At 33.0% G+C, this 15047-nt stretch overlaps 1 protein-coding gene across 1 annotated transcript; it reads right to left on the bottom strand.

Annotated features, from left to right (window-relative positions):
- Nucleotides 1-7086: 7086 nt before the first annotated feature.
- On the bottom strand, nucleotides 7087-8300 carry LOC114179215 (probable membrane-associated kinase regulator 6). The gene is made up of 2 exons (XM_028065474.1): nucleotides 7475-8300; nucleotides 7087-7376 (listed from the first exon to the last, which is right to left on the bottom strand). Exons 1-2 carry the CDS (start codon nucleotides 8268-8270, stop codon nucleotides 7369-7371), a joined length of 804 nt encoding a protein of 267 aa, XP_027921275.1. The 5' UTR covers nucleotides 8271-8300; the 3' UTR covers nucleotides 7087-7368.
- Nucleotides 8301-15047: the final 6747 nt, after the last annotated feature.

Genomic DNA, 15047 nt, shown 5'->3' with positions numbered 1-15047 from the left:
ATCACACACTTACCAACATCTGCAGGCCACACTATTATTTAGGTTATATGTGACCGCTTAACCAAGTACGCACATCTCATTGCCTTGCGCACAAGTTTCACTGCCCCAAATCTGGCCCGTCAGTTCTCCATTGAGATTTTCTGCCTTCATGGAATTCCCAAGTCCATCGTCTCTGATCGAGACCCATTCTTTGTCAGCACATTCTGGTGCACCCTGTGTAAAGCACAGGGAACAACTCTCAAGTTCAGTTCCTCATATCACCCCCAAATCGACGGTCAAACAGAAGTGTTGAATAGAGGCTTAGAAGCTTACCTGCGATGCTTCACTAGTGAGTACCCGCACAGTTGGTACCAATACCTACATCTGGAAGAACTGTGGTACAACATATCTTACCGCTCCGCCATTGGCACCTCGCCCTTCCAAGCACTATATGGCCGACCTCCACCCACGACCCTCGACATGCTACATACACAACGCGTTGGCACCACCATTTCAGACCTCCTTCACCAACATACGCTTGTCCTTCACAACCTCAAAAATAACCCTCGACGCACTCGTCAATGTATGTCCAATCAAGCCAACCGTTACCGCTTTGACAGAAGTTTCGAGGTCCATGACTGGGTCTGGGTTCGCCTCCAACCTTATCGTCAACATTCGGACCATCATCGATCTTACGCCAAACTCGCACCCCGCTACTTAGGTCCTTACCAAATCCTTCGTCGCATAGGCATGGTCGCATATGAGCTTTGCCTCCCTCCTACCTCACGCGTCCACCCGATGTTTATGTTTCGATGTTAAGACCCTTTAGAGGGAACCCTCCCTGCGCAACCCCAATCTCACGTTCCACTTTTGAAAACCCTCCCCTTAACTCACCCGTATCTAACCCTTTAGATGTGCGAATCCATTCCCCATCTACAACTTTAATTCCACCGCCCACACCTTCAACTGAAAATGTGCCACCTCATCCCCATCCAACTGTCCCCCACTTTAGCTCACCTAACCCCCTCGAGTTTCCCCCTTCTACAAACCTCCAAAACATTCAAAACCCATTATCTACTTTCCCACCTACCACATTAACTTCACCTCCCACACTCTCCAATAAACACATGCCACCTCAACCCACTCCAACGGTTCCCCAATTTAATTCCCCACCTAACCTCCTCGAGCCACACAACCCCACAACCATCCAGAACATTGACCAACCCCACACACTAAACCCTAGCCTAATACCCACTTCTTCAACGCCACCCATCCCGGCCCAAACTCCCTCCATTCCCCACTTTGAGGACAAAGTGCAATCTTCAAGGGTAGGCAATGATACAACACGACCCAATACCACCACAAGGCCCACAAGAGAGCATAAGAAACCTCACTAGATGAAGGATTTCATTTAAGTTAGTTTTGGTGATCACGTTTTAATTATGTTAGTTATGGTTTGGAAGCCCAAAATAACATACAGATGTTTTTGTAATTCAGGGACACACCTAGCTCATTGCAACCTTATTTAGGGTTGCTTTTGTTATGAATGAAGGGCAGAAAAAAAAATTCATTAGTTTTCTCTCCCCTCTCTTACATCTTAGTGTTAGCTGTAGCCTTAATCTTAGTCTCACCCATTTTATGACCCTCCATTTCAACAATATTTTTTTATTAAATAAGGATACATAAAAAGTTTGATTATTAAATATACATGAAGAAATAAGGTAAAATCTTAAAAAAGTAATATCTGTTCTTAAAAGGAAACCAAGAATGTTTTCATTAGATTGAGATAGTCCCCCATAACTTTTTCATATTTCTTATTCTAAACCTTATATATATATATATATATGTATATATATATAAAACATGAATTAGATTTTTTTTCTTACTTCGGTTATCAATTAGTTTTAATATCCATACACTTACCTCATTTTCTTTCTGTGAAGAAAAAAATAGAGGAGGAAAGAGAGAAGATGTGGACACAACAAAAGCTGAAACACATGACCCAAAATGAAAGCATAGAGCCGACAAGAGCATGAAAGTATATAAACACAAATTATGTTATGAAAATTCTAGGACAATCACGGAGCTTATAATCCAGAACATTCTTTTACACCTGCTTGTCGTATTAGAGTAGTTTAATTGTGTAAGCCATATAAGCATCTAACCATTGTTTGTCGCAACTTGGCAAGACAATAGTGACATGACTTGCATGAATTAGTCAGCCACGGAACCAAGATATAGTACGCAAGTTTTAAATTTTTTTATACGAAATATTTGTATTTTAAAAATTATTATATATAAGTAAACTTTTAAAAAATAAAATTGAATTATATAATTTAAAAAATCAAAGGAGAAAGGCTCACATATGTGCATACTTTCTTATTTGGGTCCCAACTAATGTGACCTTACACGAGCCGAGGTGTCCATGCTTGTAGAAGAGAATTATTTGCAGAAGAATAGTAGACCACAACTTTGCTAACAATTGCACGTGGACTTCACGTGAATGAATAGGATTACATGCATAATACAAATGCTACAAGTGTGCTTCTTTTCTGTACTTTCGAAATGTAGGTTGTCTATACCAAGTGGAAGAATGAATTATATAAATAATTATTTTATTAAATTGACTATTACCATTAAATATTTTAAAGTAGTTTTTACCATTTTCTTTGTTAAGTAACATGAAACTTAAAGACGAAGTGTTAATCTTTTTTTTGAGTTTTCCTAATTTACTTTACTATAAGAAATTTAGTACTCATGTGTCGATCAAAAGTCATGCTAAATAATTATTAGTGTCCACTTTGCATTACACACTATGCACCACTAAAATCATGAATGCTAATTCTTTACAGTTGATTTTTGATGATAAACTTTAGTTAATGTTGACTTAGCTAAATTCATTACTAATTTTTAAATTAAAATAGTTTAGGTTGGATTGGTCGACATTAAGACATTTTTATTTTAAAATTTATTTAATTAAGCACCACATTATTCAATGCTAAATAAAATTTATTTTTAATATTAGTTTAATTTGTATTGTCTTAATTGACGTTAATGATACTAATTTCAAAAAGGATGTGTTCAGGACCTCTATGTTTAAATAATATAAATAAAACTAAATAAATAAATAATTATAATGGATTACGGAGATGAGTGTAAATGATGAAGATAAATATGAAGGAAAAAGAAGATTATATAAATGAAGGAGATGATGAGAATGATATGTATGAAGGAGATGGGAAAAATATAGATGAAAGAGATGAGTAGAAGAAGTAGATGAAGGAGATGAGGAGAAGTGTGTGGATGAAAGATAAAAGTGTGGATATAGGAGATGAGTATGGATGAAAGACATGAGTGTGAGAAAATTTATGAATGTGATGATATTTATATAGAGTGAAAGAAGAAAACTATGAGTGAGGAGATTTGTTGTCTTTAAATCTAGGCCTTTAGATTAAAAATAATTCAAGATCCATGTTCAATGTGAAGAATGTACATAAATTTAGAATATATAACTTAGTGTTAACATAATAACTTAAATAAATATAAATATTAAAAAATAAATGAAGCTAGTGTCTCATAAGCTGATTTTCACCCTATCTATTTTAGTTTTTTGTGGTTAACATATGCTTAAGTGATAGTAACTCAAATAAATAAAATACTAAAAATAATAATTTTAGCGTAAATTAAGTCAATGTTAACTTTATTTATTTTAGTATTTTTTTTTTATAATTTGCATTCACTTAATTGACACTAACTTAAATAAATATTAAAAATAAAAGGTTAATATGTAAACCAAAATAATGATCCTATGTGAAAAATCAACCTCTTGGGCACGTGATGTTGTAAAATCTTTCAAAGTGTTAAATTTAAATAGACAGTCTAATAGACTTTTTGAGAGATTTATTTATAAAACCTTCACTTTTTATTAAGTATATTCTCTCAAAAAGGAGTGTTCATAACTTATATTCTCTCTTAAAAAGTCTATCTTAATTTTTATAACTAACTTTTTATCGTAGCTAGGAATGTTAGTAATAATATACTAAAAAAAAAGTTAGAAGTGACTTAATCTTAAAAAGCACTTGCACCAAGGGGAAGAAAAGGAGATAGTAAAAAGTGATTTAATATAATGATGACGCTTCTAATCAAGTTTGGATTATTGGTACATGTACATGTGATAAAGGAAAATTGCATGTAGGTAGTGCAATATTGGAGTAAACCAATATAAATTTCTAAGCATTACATCGCCTCTTCTATTACTCTAATACTAATCATAGACTATCCTTTACAAGCATCCTAAAAAAATATTTTCAAAACTATTTTCAATCATTAAATTATGATCCTCACACCGTTTAATCCCCTCGTCTTATTGTGAAAAGTTTCTAAAAATCATATTTATAAGATCTATTAATTTCCCCTTAAAGCTAATATGTTATTTCAAAATTCACGATTCCGTTGAAAAGTTAATCAAAATTCAACTTCACAAGTCCGGACTAGCACAAAAATGCATTCTTCTAACCTCTACATTAATTCTAATACAAAATGATTAGTTGTTCATTGTCATTAGATTTGATTCACAATAGATAATAATAAAAAAACCTTACACAAAATGAGGGAAAAAGAGAGAGAAAGTAGGGCCAATATAGAAAATAAAACATAAGTTACTAAAAGCAAATATATAATTAGAGGGAGATCAATATATAAGATTATAATGATTTAACTACATTGAATCTAACTCCCATGTATCCCTCAATTACCTGTACATATAAGTTATCATCTTCCTATACCAATGTATTCACAAAAATCACTAATTATTGATTCCTCAATAGTTAGATTGCAAGTTATGTTATTATACATTAATTCCTTGAATATTTAATAAAAGAACTTGATTAGAGATTTATTATGTGTAACAAAAAATTATTTATATCTTATTCCTATAGGCATAATGAAAAAGGAACAAATAAACAAAAAGATAAAAGACTTAATTACTTGGATGATCCCCATTTTAATTAGGGGTGACAATGTGGGTTTGGCCTGACGGGATTTGTCAGCTGGCCTGCATAAAAAAAATTGTATTTGTATATATTGGTTACTTTCGTTTTGGACTTCTATATGAACATTCCAAATTCTTGTATGAGTGAAAAAGACAAGTATTATGTATTTTTTAATGTGCTAAAATTTGAAGAATACATCATGCATGTCAAAGTACGAATATGAATATAATCAAAATGTTGAATTATCAATTTACCATCAAACTCCCCAAAGTTTTTCCTTAATATTGTGAACTTGTTAAAACTTCCCAATTTTCCAATTTGTTAACATTAAAAACCTTATCATAAGAACTTAAGAAGAAAAAAAGTGACCCGCATTTTTGTAGACCAAGTGCAGGATGGGCCTAAACAGGTCAAACTGGTCTACATTATCACCCCTAATTTTGATGAGATTACATCAATTTAATTTCTACTTTTAAAAGAATTTAAATTGCATTTCAATTTTCAAAAAAAAAGTTTAAAATAGATCCGACATGTCATGTGTCGATTTATAGGAACTAAATTATAAAGATATATACCAGACTAAATTGAAATCAAATATATAAAAATTTATCAAGTAAATTAGACTATCAAGGCATGAATCACTGAGATTTTTTATGGTATATTAAATTTGATTCTCCTATAGTATAATCTTTTTTTTTTTCTTTTCTGTGTGAATTTCTGTTAAATTCATATTGAGAAACGTATCTTTTCTCGTGTTGTCACAATATTTTACAATAAATCAAGCTTAATGAATATTTAATATGTAATTAGCCATCGAATTAAATAAGATTTAATTTTTTAAAAGATTTGTTTAATGAGGTGTGAATTTTGAATGAGAGAAAGAGGAAAAAGAAAAAGATTATTTGAAGAAAGGATAGGAGTGAGTGGGATGGGTAGAGTCTCTGTGAGCACAAGTATATGCATAGAATGCAGCGACATATTGTCCTCACTCACCCTACCCAACCTTTGAAGGAGTTGGAGAGATGCAAAGTGATAAATCAAAGTCACTTTCTACCTATTCATCATACATTAGTAGCCAACAACTCTCACAAACAAAACAAAGAATCAAACTGCATCAACTATGGATTTTTCTCCAACATCATCTCTTGCTTATTCAATAAGGCTAGGCCACAATTCCAGAAAAGTTAACATCAATCATTTTTTTAAATACCCAAATTTAAATTTAAATAAAATTAATGTTAACTATTTATGCATAGGTGAAAAATGACAATCCAATCCATTTCAGACTAGAATGATGTGGGTTATGATTTTAATTTATTTCTTTTTGACATTACTCTTGTTCTTGCTTAATTTTTGAGAAGATTAAACCAGTATAATCATGATTAAGTAGTTGTGTGAGGAAAAAAATATTAAGTGTAAATCAAAGTTTCCACACATCAGCAACAGAGTTTTTGAGTAAAATTTATAGGTTTGTCGCTTGCTAAAATGGTCCAGAGTCTAGAGGAGGGAGGTTCTACCTGGTGATTTTGCTTTCTATTAAAAACATTCCCTTGCTATTTCACACCTGGAGAATAAGATCCAATTTTTGAATTGACAAAGTAGCGTAGTGGTTGTTGTTTGTAATGTGTGTAAAGGAAAAATATCCACAAGTGACAATTCTGAACAAGACAATCAAATACCCTACTGAATAATTAACTTGCTGCCACCCAGAACCACCCTTTTTGGTGGCATTATATATAAGTTAAAAGTTTTAAATTTTAAGAAATTAAGATAGGTTATACATAAGTTAAAAATTAAAATTTTAAATAATTTGATATTAATTTATAATTAAAAGTTCATTGTTTTATAATCCTCTTGCACACGTACTTATAATGAAATATATGTTAATAAAAATCTTCATCCACAACTTGGTCTTTCTGAAGTAAAAATATATTTTCTATCACATGCTCTTGTCAATATTCCAAATTTGGATATCCTTTTTTCTCATAGAGTATACGTATGTGCTATAATTACTGTGTTGAAGGTCTCTGAAGTAACTTTGTTCTCAGAAAGACCTTGCAGTAAAACCTCCCAGCCAAGTTTTATTGACAGTTAAAGAGAGCAATGAAGAGAGAGAAGAAGAAGAAGAAGAACACTGTTATCTGTGTTAAATATACGAATACAACACGCAGTTTGTGCTATCATATCTGTACAAAACCATGAAGCAGTAGGATCCAATCCAACATTTTCTGAAATTTGAATTTATAAACCCTGCGGTTGGTATCTGACAAGGCACCTCTTCTTGTTTATGCAAAGAAAAATAACACCGAGTGTGAACAAGAGAGAAATGATGCAAAGAACCAGTAGACATGCTTTATCAGCTACCACCCATGGAAGCTCTACAATTATCTTCTCTTTATTATGTTTCTGAAAAATTGGAAGGAAGTTAATTCGCAAGGTTAAAAATCATACACTAAAATTAAAAAAAGAAGAAGAAAAATAGGGAAAAGTGTGAGCAGACAGACCTATTGATCTTTTGCAGTGGAGAACTGCTTCATAGATTGAGTTCTCATGATCATGCAAAGCACCAATTGGACTGATAGAGTTTGATTTTGAAGATGCTTGGTGTGAACTGCTCCAGCTATTAACAAGCCACTCTTCCTTGTCAAAATCATCAACTTTAGTATTTTTCCTGGAGCTTCCAACTCTGTGGCATAGTTGGTTGACATACCTAGAAAGGTTTCTCAAGGTTCTACATGTGGAGGTTTTCCACCTTGTGAGAAAACCATGATGAATTTGCACAGTTCTTGGAGAAACAAGTCTAGAAGAAAAGGAAGAAACAGGCTCGGATTGGTGTGTGGAAGCTAGGATGGTTTTGCAGGAGTCTAACTTGGAAGGGTCAGCGAATAATGGCTTGATAAGGCCATTAGAGAAAAGTTCATCAGCATGAGCAAGAACAGAAGGGGAGTGAGTGAAGGAAATATCAAAATTGAAGCTTTTCCATTCTTCCATTAATGGGGAATTGCAGGTAGATGACTCCTGAAGGTCATTTGCAAAGGGTTTGCAGTTTGATAACCAACCATAAGAGAAGCTATCAGTGGCTAGAGGCAGTGAGGTTTCCATTTGCAAGCAACGATTTTGCAGGTTAAGATGAATGAAAAAACAATTATATGCAACAAAGACGTTATTGGTAGAGGTTATAGTGACAAAACAATGATGACCACAAGGGGAAAGTTCGTCTATTCTATCATGGTCAAGCAGGGGACAAATGGAACAACATGAGCGAAAAATTGTATTGACTTTAAGTAGTAACTTCAACATGTTTTCTCATCTAGTTATTGTCTTCCATTTTCATTGGACAGACATAGGATAAATCATAGATCAACCCTCGTGAAAAAATAGAGATATCCATTTTCATTTCAAGCAACTTTCTGTCACACCAAACAACAAATCAATGCCAATGTTTACGTGTCAAAAATGTGATTTGCAATGGTCACACATAAAGTGAATCATAATTGCCATGTCCAGCATAGATTGTCAAACTACATAAGATCAATCAAAGTTCAAAACAACACAACTAAGTTTATAGAAATTCTCTACAAGTACACTCAAGGAACAAGGAAATAAAAATAAATGAATTATATTTCTTAGGTAATTTAAAATTAACATATTCATCTCAATTTTTTCATTTAACCCCTCCATGAACACTTACAAACTTTTATAGGTTATTTTAGGATTTAATTTAGATATACTGTCATGAAATATAGCCACATCATTGTGATATAATTTTATTCGATATTTGTATGAAAGAAAGCTAAATTGGCCGTGTATATAAATTGCTTTTTTTTTTTAATTAAAAATAAAAAGCTTATCTCAAATTAGGAATTCGAAGCTCCAAATAAGTTAGAAGCTAGTTTAAATTGACAGAAAAACATAACGATATTACAGAAAAGTCTTAATTTGTAAACTTTCACAATCGACAAAAACTTTGTAACTACACCAAAGGTTCTTAAAAAAAAGTGGAATAACAGAGTATAGAAGATTTTAAAATGTAGAGGTTGTAAAATATTAAGATATTGTTGTGTGATGTGTGTTTAGATTTGAGAAGGAGCACACGATAAGAATGAGAAAAGAGATCTAAAAGTTGTTTCAAAAGTTTGAAAATACCACACATGAAAACTGTAGAATGCGTGTTTATAACAGACATGAGGTCGAATTGAGTAGGGGCATCAACTTGTTGATCTAACTTCCCCCACAAGAAAAGTATAACAGAATCACAAGGACGTTTGGCCCCACAAAATTTATCAATAATACTAAAATAATAATAATAATAATAATTTTTATCACTTTACCATCAAATCAGATTAGTTTAAACCTTAACATATTAATGAATTATATAAAAAAAATCAGTTGCTTAATTTTAATATTTACTATAGCTTCTGATTCAGTGTAGTTATAAATTTTTCGGGGTAACAATTCATAGCTAAAAGAATAAAAGCATGAAACGACGAAACACAAGGCCTAGAAAAGGTGAATGGCTATGTCTCATCAACTAGTTTAAATTTACTTTTTTTTTTCAAACAATAAAGTAACAATTTTTCTTTTACATAGACTATTGAAGAGATAATTATCATGTATCTTTTCCTCTTTAGCATGGATTTTAGAGGAGTGTGTGAAAGAATACAAGATGAAATAAAATGTATTGAGTTTGATTCTTGACAAAAGCCAGTGGAGAATACGAATTAGTAATCATAATTGTTACATTAAAAAATATATTTTTAATTAGAATATTTAGACTTCAATCTTTAAAAGTTCTAGAATGTTAATGTTACTTTTTCAAATCCTAATTAAATATTTAATTTTTTCTATAAATACCATTCTAACTCCCCACCTTTAAGTATTTTTGTTGTACACTTACGTTGATCTTTAATTTGTCTTTATTTAAATTGAGGAGGGTGAAAAAAGAAAAAAAAAGTGTGAAGAAAATGTTATTTGACTCAAAAGTGTGACAACTCATTTATAGCCTCAAAACACTATTAAGAAGTAATTACATAAATATACCAAATGCACCGATACAGTATAGTTTATAATATCATGTGTTTTCCAATAATAAAATGTATTAAGGGTATTTCAAAAGATAAAGAAATGAGTAGACTAATATATCACATTATCATTTATATCTATATTACACTATCCACATCTACTATTTCCTTAATACGTCTCAGTATGCTCTTGTGAAGTTCACGATAATAGGAGATAGATAACAATATCACAGAAAAATATATAAGATAGATTAAAGATAATTTAAAACTTATAAACTTTAAATAAAAGAAAAAAATTATAAAGGTAATATGGAATCACTATATAACTTCTTAGAAATCATACCATTTATATCCAAATACAAAGGCTGTCATGGCCCTTTCATATATCAAGAACTACAGACTCAACCTTTAAAGAACTCGTGTATTGACTAGCATCCTAAGATCATGCACCTATCATTACTTTTTCACTACTATCTCTATAGTTATATCATCTTTCAGCTGCTTCCCGATTCATACAACATGGTAAGGTAAATTCTATATCTCACAAGTTCGGCCTCTTGCAAAAATTTCAAATATGAATCTCATACCTAATTATTTTCTTCAATTTAATTACTCAGTTGGTCTCCACCTTAGTGAGGAAATTTCAAGTTGGTCCTTGCTTTACTTTTTGTGTCAATTGCATCCCAAAATTCGTTAAAACGCTTTAATCAAGTTCTTTCCGTTAATTTTCAAAAACCGGAGTTAAAATGGTGGTGGTGTGGCAAATTGTAATGAATACGTGTCAAAAATTTTAAATTTGTTGTGGAAATGGAGTTGTTTACATGTCAAGTTGTTCTTTTTAATGGAGAAGATGATGTTTGCCCTAATGAAATGGTGTGGACTATTTCTTCTTCCTCACTAAAAGAATGACAACAAAGCTAGACAATCATGGCCTCTTCCTTCGTTAACCCACAAAGTCAATGTCGCCTCTGCCCAACAGGAATTGTCCTCGACAACATTGGCCATAATCGGAAGCTTGTTAGCGTCATCGGTGCTTCTGTTCTTCTTCTCTTCCATTTTCTTCCATTGGGCACTAGTGCAGTTTGTGCATTTTATAACGCCCTATATGCCTCGGTTCTAGGGCAGACAAGACATATAAAGACGAGGTGACATTTTTGTAATATTTGAGGAAGTTTATGCCTCGATTCTAAAGACAACCGAAACATATACATGTTTATGCCTCAATTCTATAGACAACCGAGGCATATATGTCCCAAAATTTTTATGTTTTCCCGCTATTTTCAATTTTTAAAATTAAACACAAAGTTTTATGCCTTGGGTGGATACTTAACCGAGGCAGATAATCTTTTAGGCCTCAGTCCAATTTTAACCGAGACATATGTGATTACATTTATACAGCGGGTGCTACTTAACCGAGGCATATACTTGTTTATGCCTCGGTTTAAAATCAACCGAGGCAATAAGCCTTGTTAGGGTTAAAAACAGAATCGTGCACTGTTGAAGCGTCTTATTTGCGTGGTGCAACAACAACATCTCCATTGTTGCATTTTGTCTCAAATAGTTGCAGAACGCGCAAGTTCTCTTCTTCCATGCAGGTTCCCTTATTCCATTGTTACAGAGCACACATCCCTTCTTCATTGTTGCAGAACGCATGGAGCTCAAGCGTTGTCTCCATTGTTGTCGTTCATGTGTGAGTTAGGGTTTGCGTTTAATGATGAAGTTACAGTGGCCAACAGTGGTTTTCTACTGAATCGTTCTTATTCATGTGTGGTGGCTGGTTGCCGATGTGTGACGAGAAGGTATGGTGCGTGAACTTAGACTTGCTTTGTTTTGCAGATGTTGCTCATGTGGAAGAAACGTGACGATGGTGGTTTGTCTTAGGTGTAGACCTACAATGGTGATTGGTGTGAGTTTCTCCATGTGCGTGGGCATGGTGGTTGGTGAAACATTTTTTGGTGACGCGGTTGTCGGCGTCAATGGTGGCACATTCACATATTTTAATCACAATGGCTGGATGTTGGTGGCCATTAATTTTATTTTTATTTTTAAGGCATATTATGCCTTGGTTGACTTCGAAACCGAGACAGTAAGGGTTAAATATGCCTCGGTTCATAACCGAGGCATAAATGCACTATTTTTTACCTCGGTTGGATATGTCTTAGTTCTTAAACCGAGGCTAAATGACCAAAATAACCATGGCAGAAATACTTGCCTACACTAATGGGATTCCTTGCAACGATGCCAATAACAAAAAGAGGGAAAACCCCAATTCATTTAAAACGACGTAGTATTCACTTCATCACCCTCCTTAAAAGTAGGAATAAAAGAATCCACACTTCTCAAGAGATTCTGAAAATTATAACTTCTTAATCATTCCTTCACCCTTTTTTATATAATAAAGTTTCAATAAAAATCCAATCATTCGTGTTTTCAACAGAGACTCAAACAAACACATTGAAGCCTAGAAAAACAACAATGGGGTTAATTGTGGAGGTCGAAAACTGTATTTTTCGATCCATCTTTCTTACCTCCTCTAATTTCCCCCTTCTTCAAACCCTAAACCTTCTGTCCTCCCTCAAATAAAGAATTAAATTAAAGAATTTTGTATTATGTCTCATATTTTTTATATTTCCACAGATTATGTTGTGTGTTTTAATGTTTAGCGTGAAACTTAATGAAGGATTCGAGAGAGGGTGGTGTAATGGGATGGCAATAATGGTGAATGGAGGTACAACTCCCAAGATTAAGGAGGCCTTGTGTATGAAATACAATTTGAATCCCATTTTTCAATATTGTTATCAATCATAATTTCCACATCAGAAAACATTTATGCCACATCTTCATAACCTACCAAATAAGCATACCTAATCATGCGGTTGTTAACTATTTTAACGACGTGAAAGAGGACTTGATTGAAGCTTTTTAACGAATTTTGGGATGCAATTGACACAAAAAGTAAAGTGGGGACTAACTTGAAACTTTCCCACCAAAGTGGGGACCAACCGAGTAATTAAGCCTATTTTCTTCCATATGAATCAAGTTACTAGCAAAGTCAGGATGGTCTCATTTTAATCCCTGTCGTCAATACACAACACACAACACAACACATGGTAGTATTCCACTAGTGTAAAATAAGCTTTTTATACCTACATTATTATACCTGTTCAAATCCACCAGGTATAAAACAAGAGGCAGATGACAATTTTGTAAATAATGTGAGATCTTTTATGCCAATTATACTTTCAACCGGTATAAAAGTTAATGCGATGACATTTTTACAATATTAGAAAAAACTTTTTATACTAGTTATAATTAGAATTGGTATAATTTTCGTATATATATCATTAAAAAAATATTTTTTATTGACGGTCAAATTGTAACAGTTAAATAAACCGCTAAAATTATTTTTATTTCTGTTATTTTTCTTTAACTGTCACAATCCGTCGATTATATTATCTTAAACTTAATTAGTGAGTCTTTTATTTTTCAAAGCTTACTTTTCACCGTAATCTTCTTCACTATTTTTTTTTCTTTTCATTTCTCAACACCTCTGCACTGTCGTAAACTCGTCGACCACCGCTTCTGCTATCCCCGACGAGATCAAGATCTTCACCACAACGTCAACACAACTCACCGCCCAGTCTACGTCACCACTACATCTCCTAGTTCAGTCTCCACGCCGCTCATCCGTGTGTTTCTGTGTTTTGTCTCTCTAGTAAGTGGTGCTTCTCACTTCATCGTCTCATTCTAGGTTTTTTTTTTCCTTTGTGATGCCTACTCTGTTCGCGGTTGTTAGTTCTTGCATGATCACAGGTAGTATATTTCATTATCTCACCTATGTAATTTAGGGTTTAGTTTATGTTGTTGTTAATTTCTTTGAATTTTGGAATAATATGAGAAAGGAAAGGTGAACTCTGCCTTCGTTGATGAAACAAAGGGTGTACTATCCATTTAACAAGAGCTTCAACATTCGCAACAACAACGAAAAAGAATGTGAGACAATGAATGAATGGGAAACAACTCCAAGGGATATAGGTAATTCTGATTTAGATCTCTAGTTTGTTTCTGATTCGATTGGTGCAAGAGTAAATAGTAATATCAGCATTAATAGTAATAAACCTACCTACCTAGCTACAGAGATGGAAGCTACACACGTTCGAGAAAAGGGTGTTGTTGAGGGAAGTGAACACATTGCTGGTGGGAAAGAAAATGAAGAAGTTCTAAAGAACATTATTGCAACTCATCCTTTGTATGAAGTTTTGGTTCAATCTCACATCAACTACTTAATTTCCTCTGTTTTCTTTTTCTTTTCTTCTCTGCACATTTCTTTCTGTTTTTGACTCCTAAACTTTATATTGATTAAAGCAATGATGTTGAATTATCATGATCCGGGGTCAACAATTAACATAAAAAGAAAGCTTCCATTCTAGTATAACTGTGGCGACCTACATGATTATATTTTTGTCTAAGTTAGTTGATACAAAAGTGCTTATGAGTGATGAATAGGATCCGAAAATGATGCTAGAACAATTTAAAACCTTAATATAGTAAACAAGACAACGGTGGAGTAGAGTATCTAACAGTTCAGAAAAAAGCAATTTCTCACTTTGGTTATAGCTGCAAAATTTATGATATTTTTGAAAGAAAAAAAGTTTGTTTCTTCTAATTTTCTGAATGATTTTAACTCAGAGAAAGTGGGTGAAAAATGAAGATAAATAAGTAGATTTTACTCACTTTTCCTTAAACTACACAATTCATTAAAATGGAACAGCTTTTGTCATTTGTCTTAATTTGGGAGGGTATTTTCTAGTACATCTATATAAATATAACAGAACTATTTCTGCAATGGAAACAAGACCAGACATTTTTGGTAAACAGTTACATATATCATATAAGAATTTGTTTTAGATTAATGTCAACTATTTGTAAAGTCAGTGATACATGATTTGATCAACAGTGTTGGAAGTAAGAGGTTAAAAGCTTTATCATGTTTTTCTTTTCATTATTCAGAGACCCTTGACTTAGGGGAGAATGACTTGAACGAGTATGAGAGTAT

This window comes from Vigna unguiculata, chromosome 3 (assembly GCF_004118075.2).
Source record: "Vigna unguiculata cultivar IT97K-499-35 chromosome 3, ASM411807v1, whole genome shotgun sequence".
In the NCBI taxonomy this organism is placed as follows: Eukaryota; Viridiplantae; Streptophyta; class Magnoliopsida; order Fabales; family Fabaceae; genus Vigna; species Vigna unguiculata.
Note: the sequence above shows the minus strand (reverse complement) of the source record. Positions and strands in the feature narration are given on the sequence as shown.

Bases quoted from the DNA above. Each gene is read 5' to 3' on its own strand.
- LOC114179215 (XM_028065474.1), bottom strand. From the start codon at position 8,270: ATGTTGAAGTTACTACTTAAAGTCAATACAATTTTTCGCTCATGTTGT.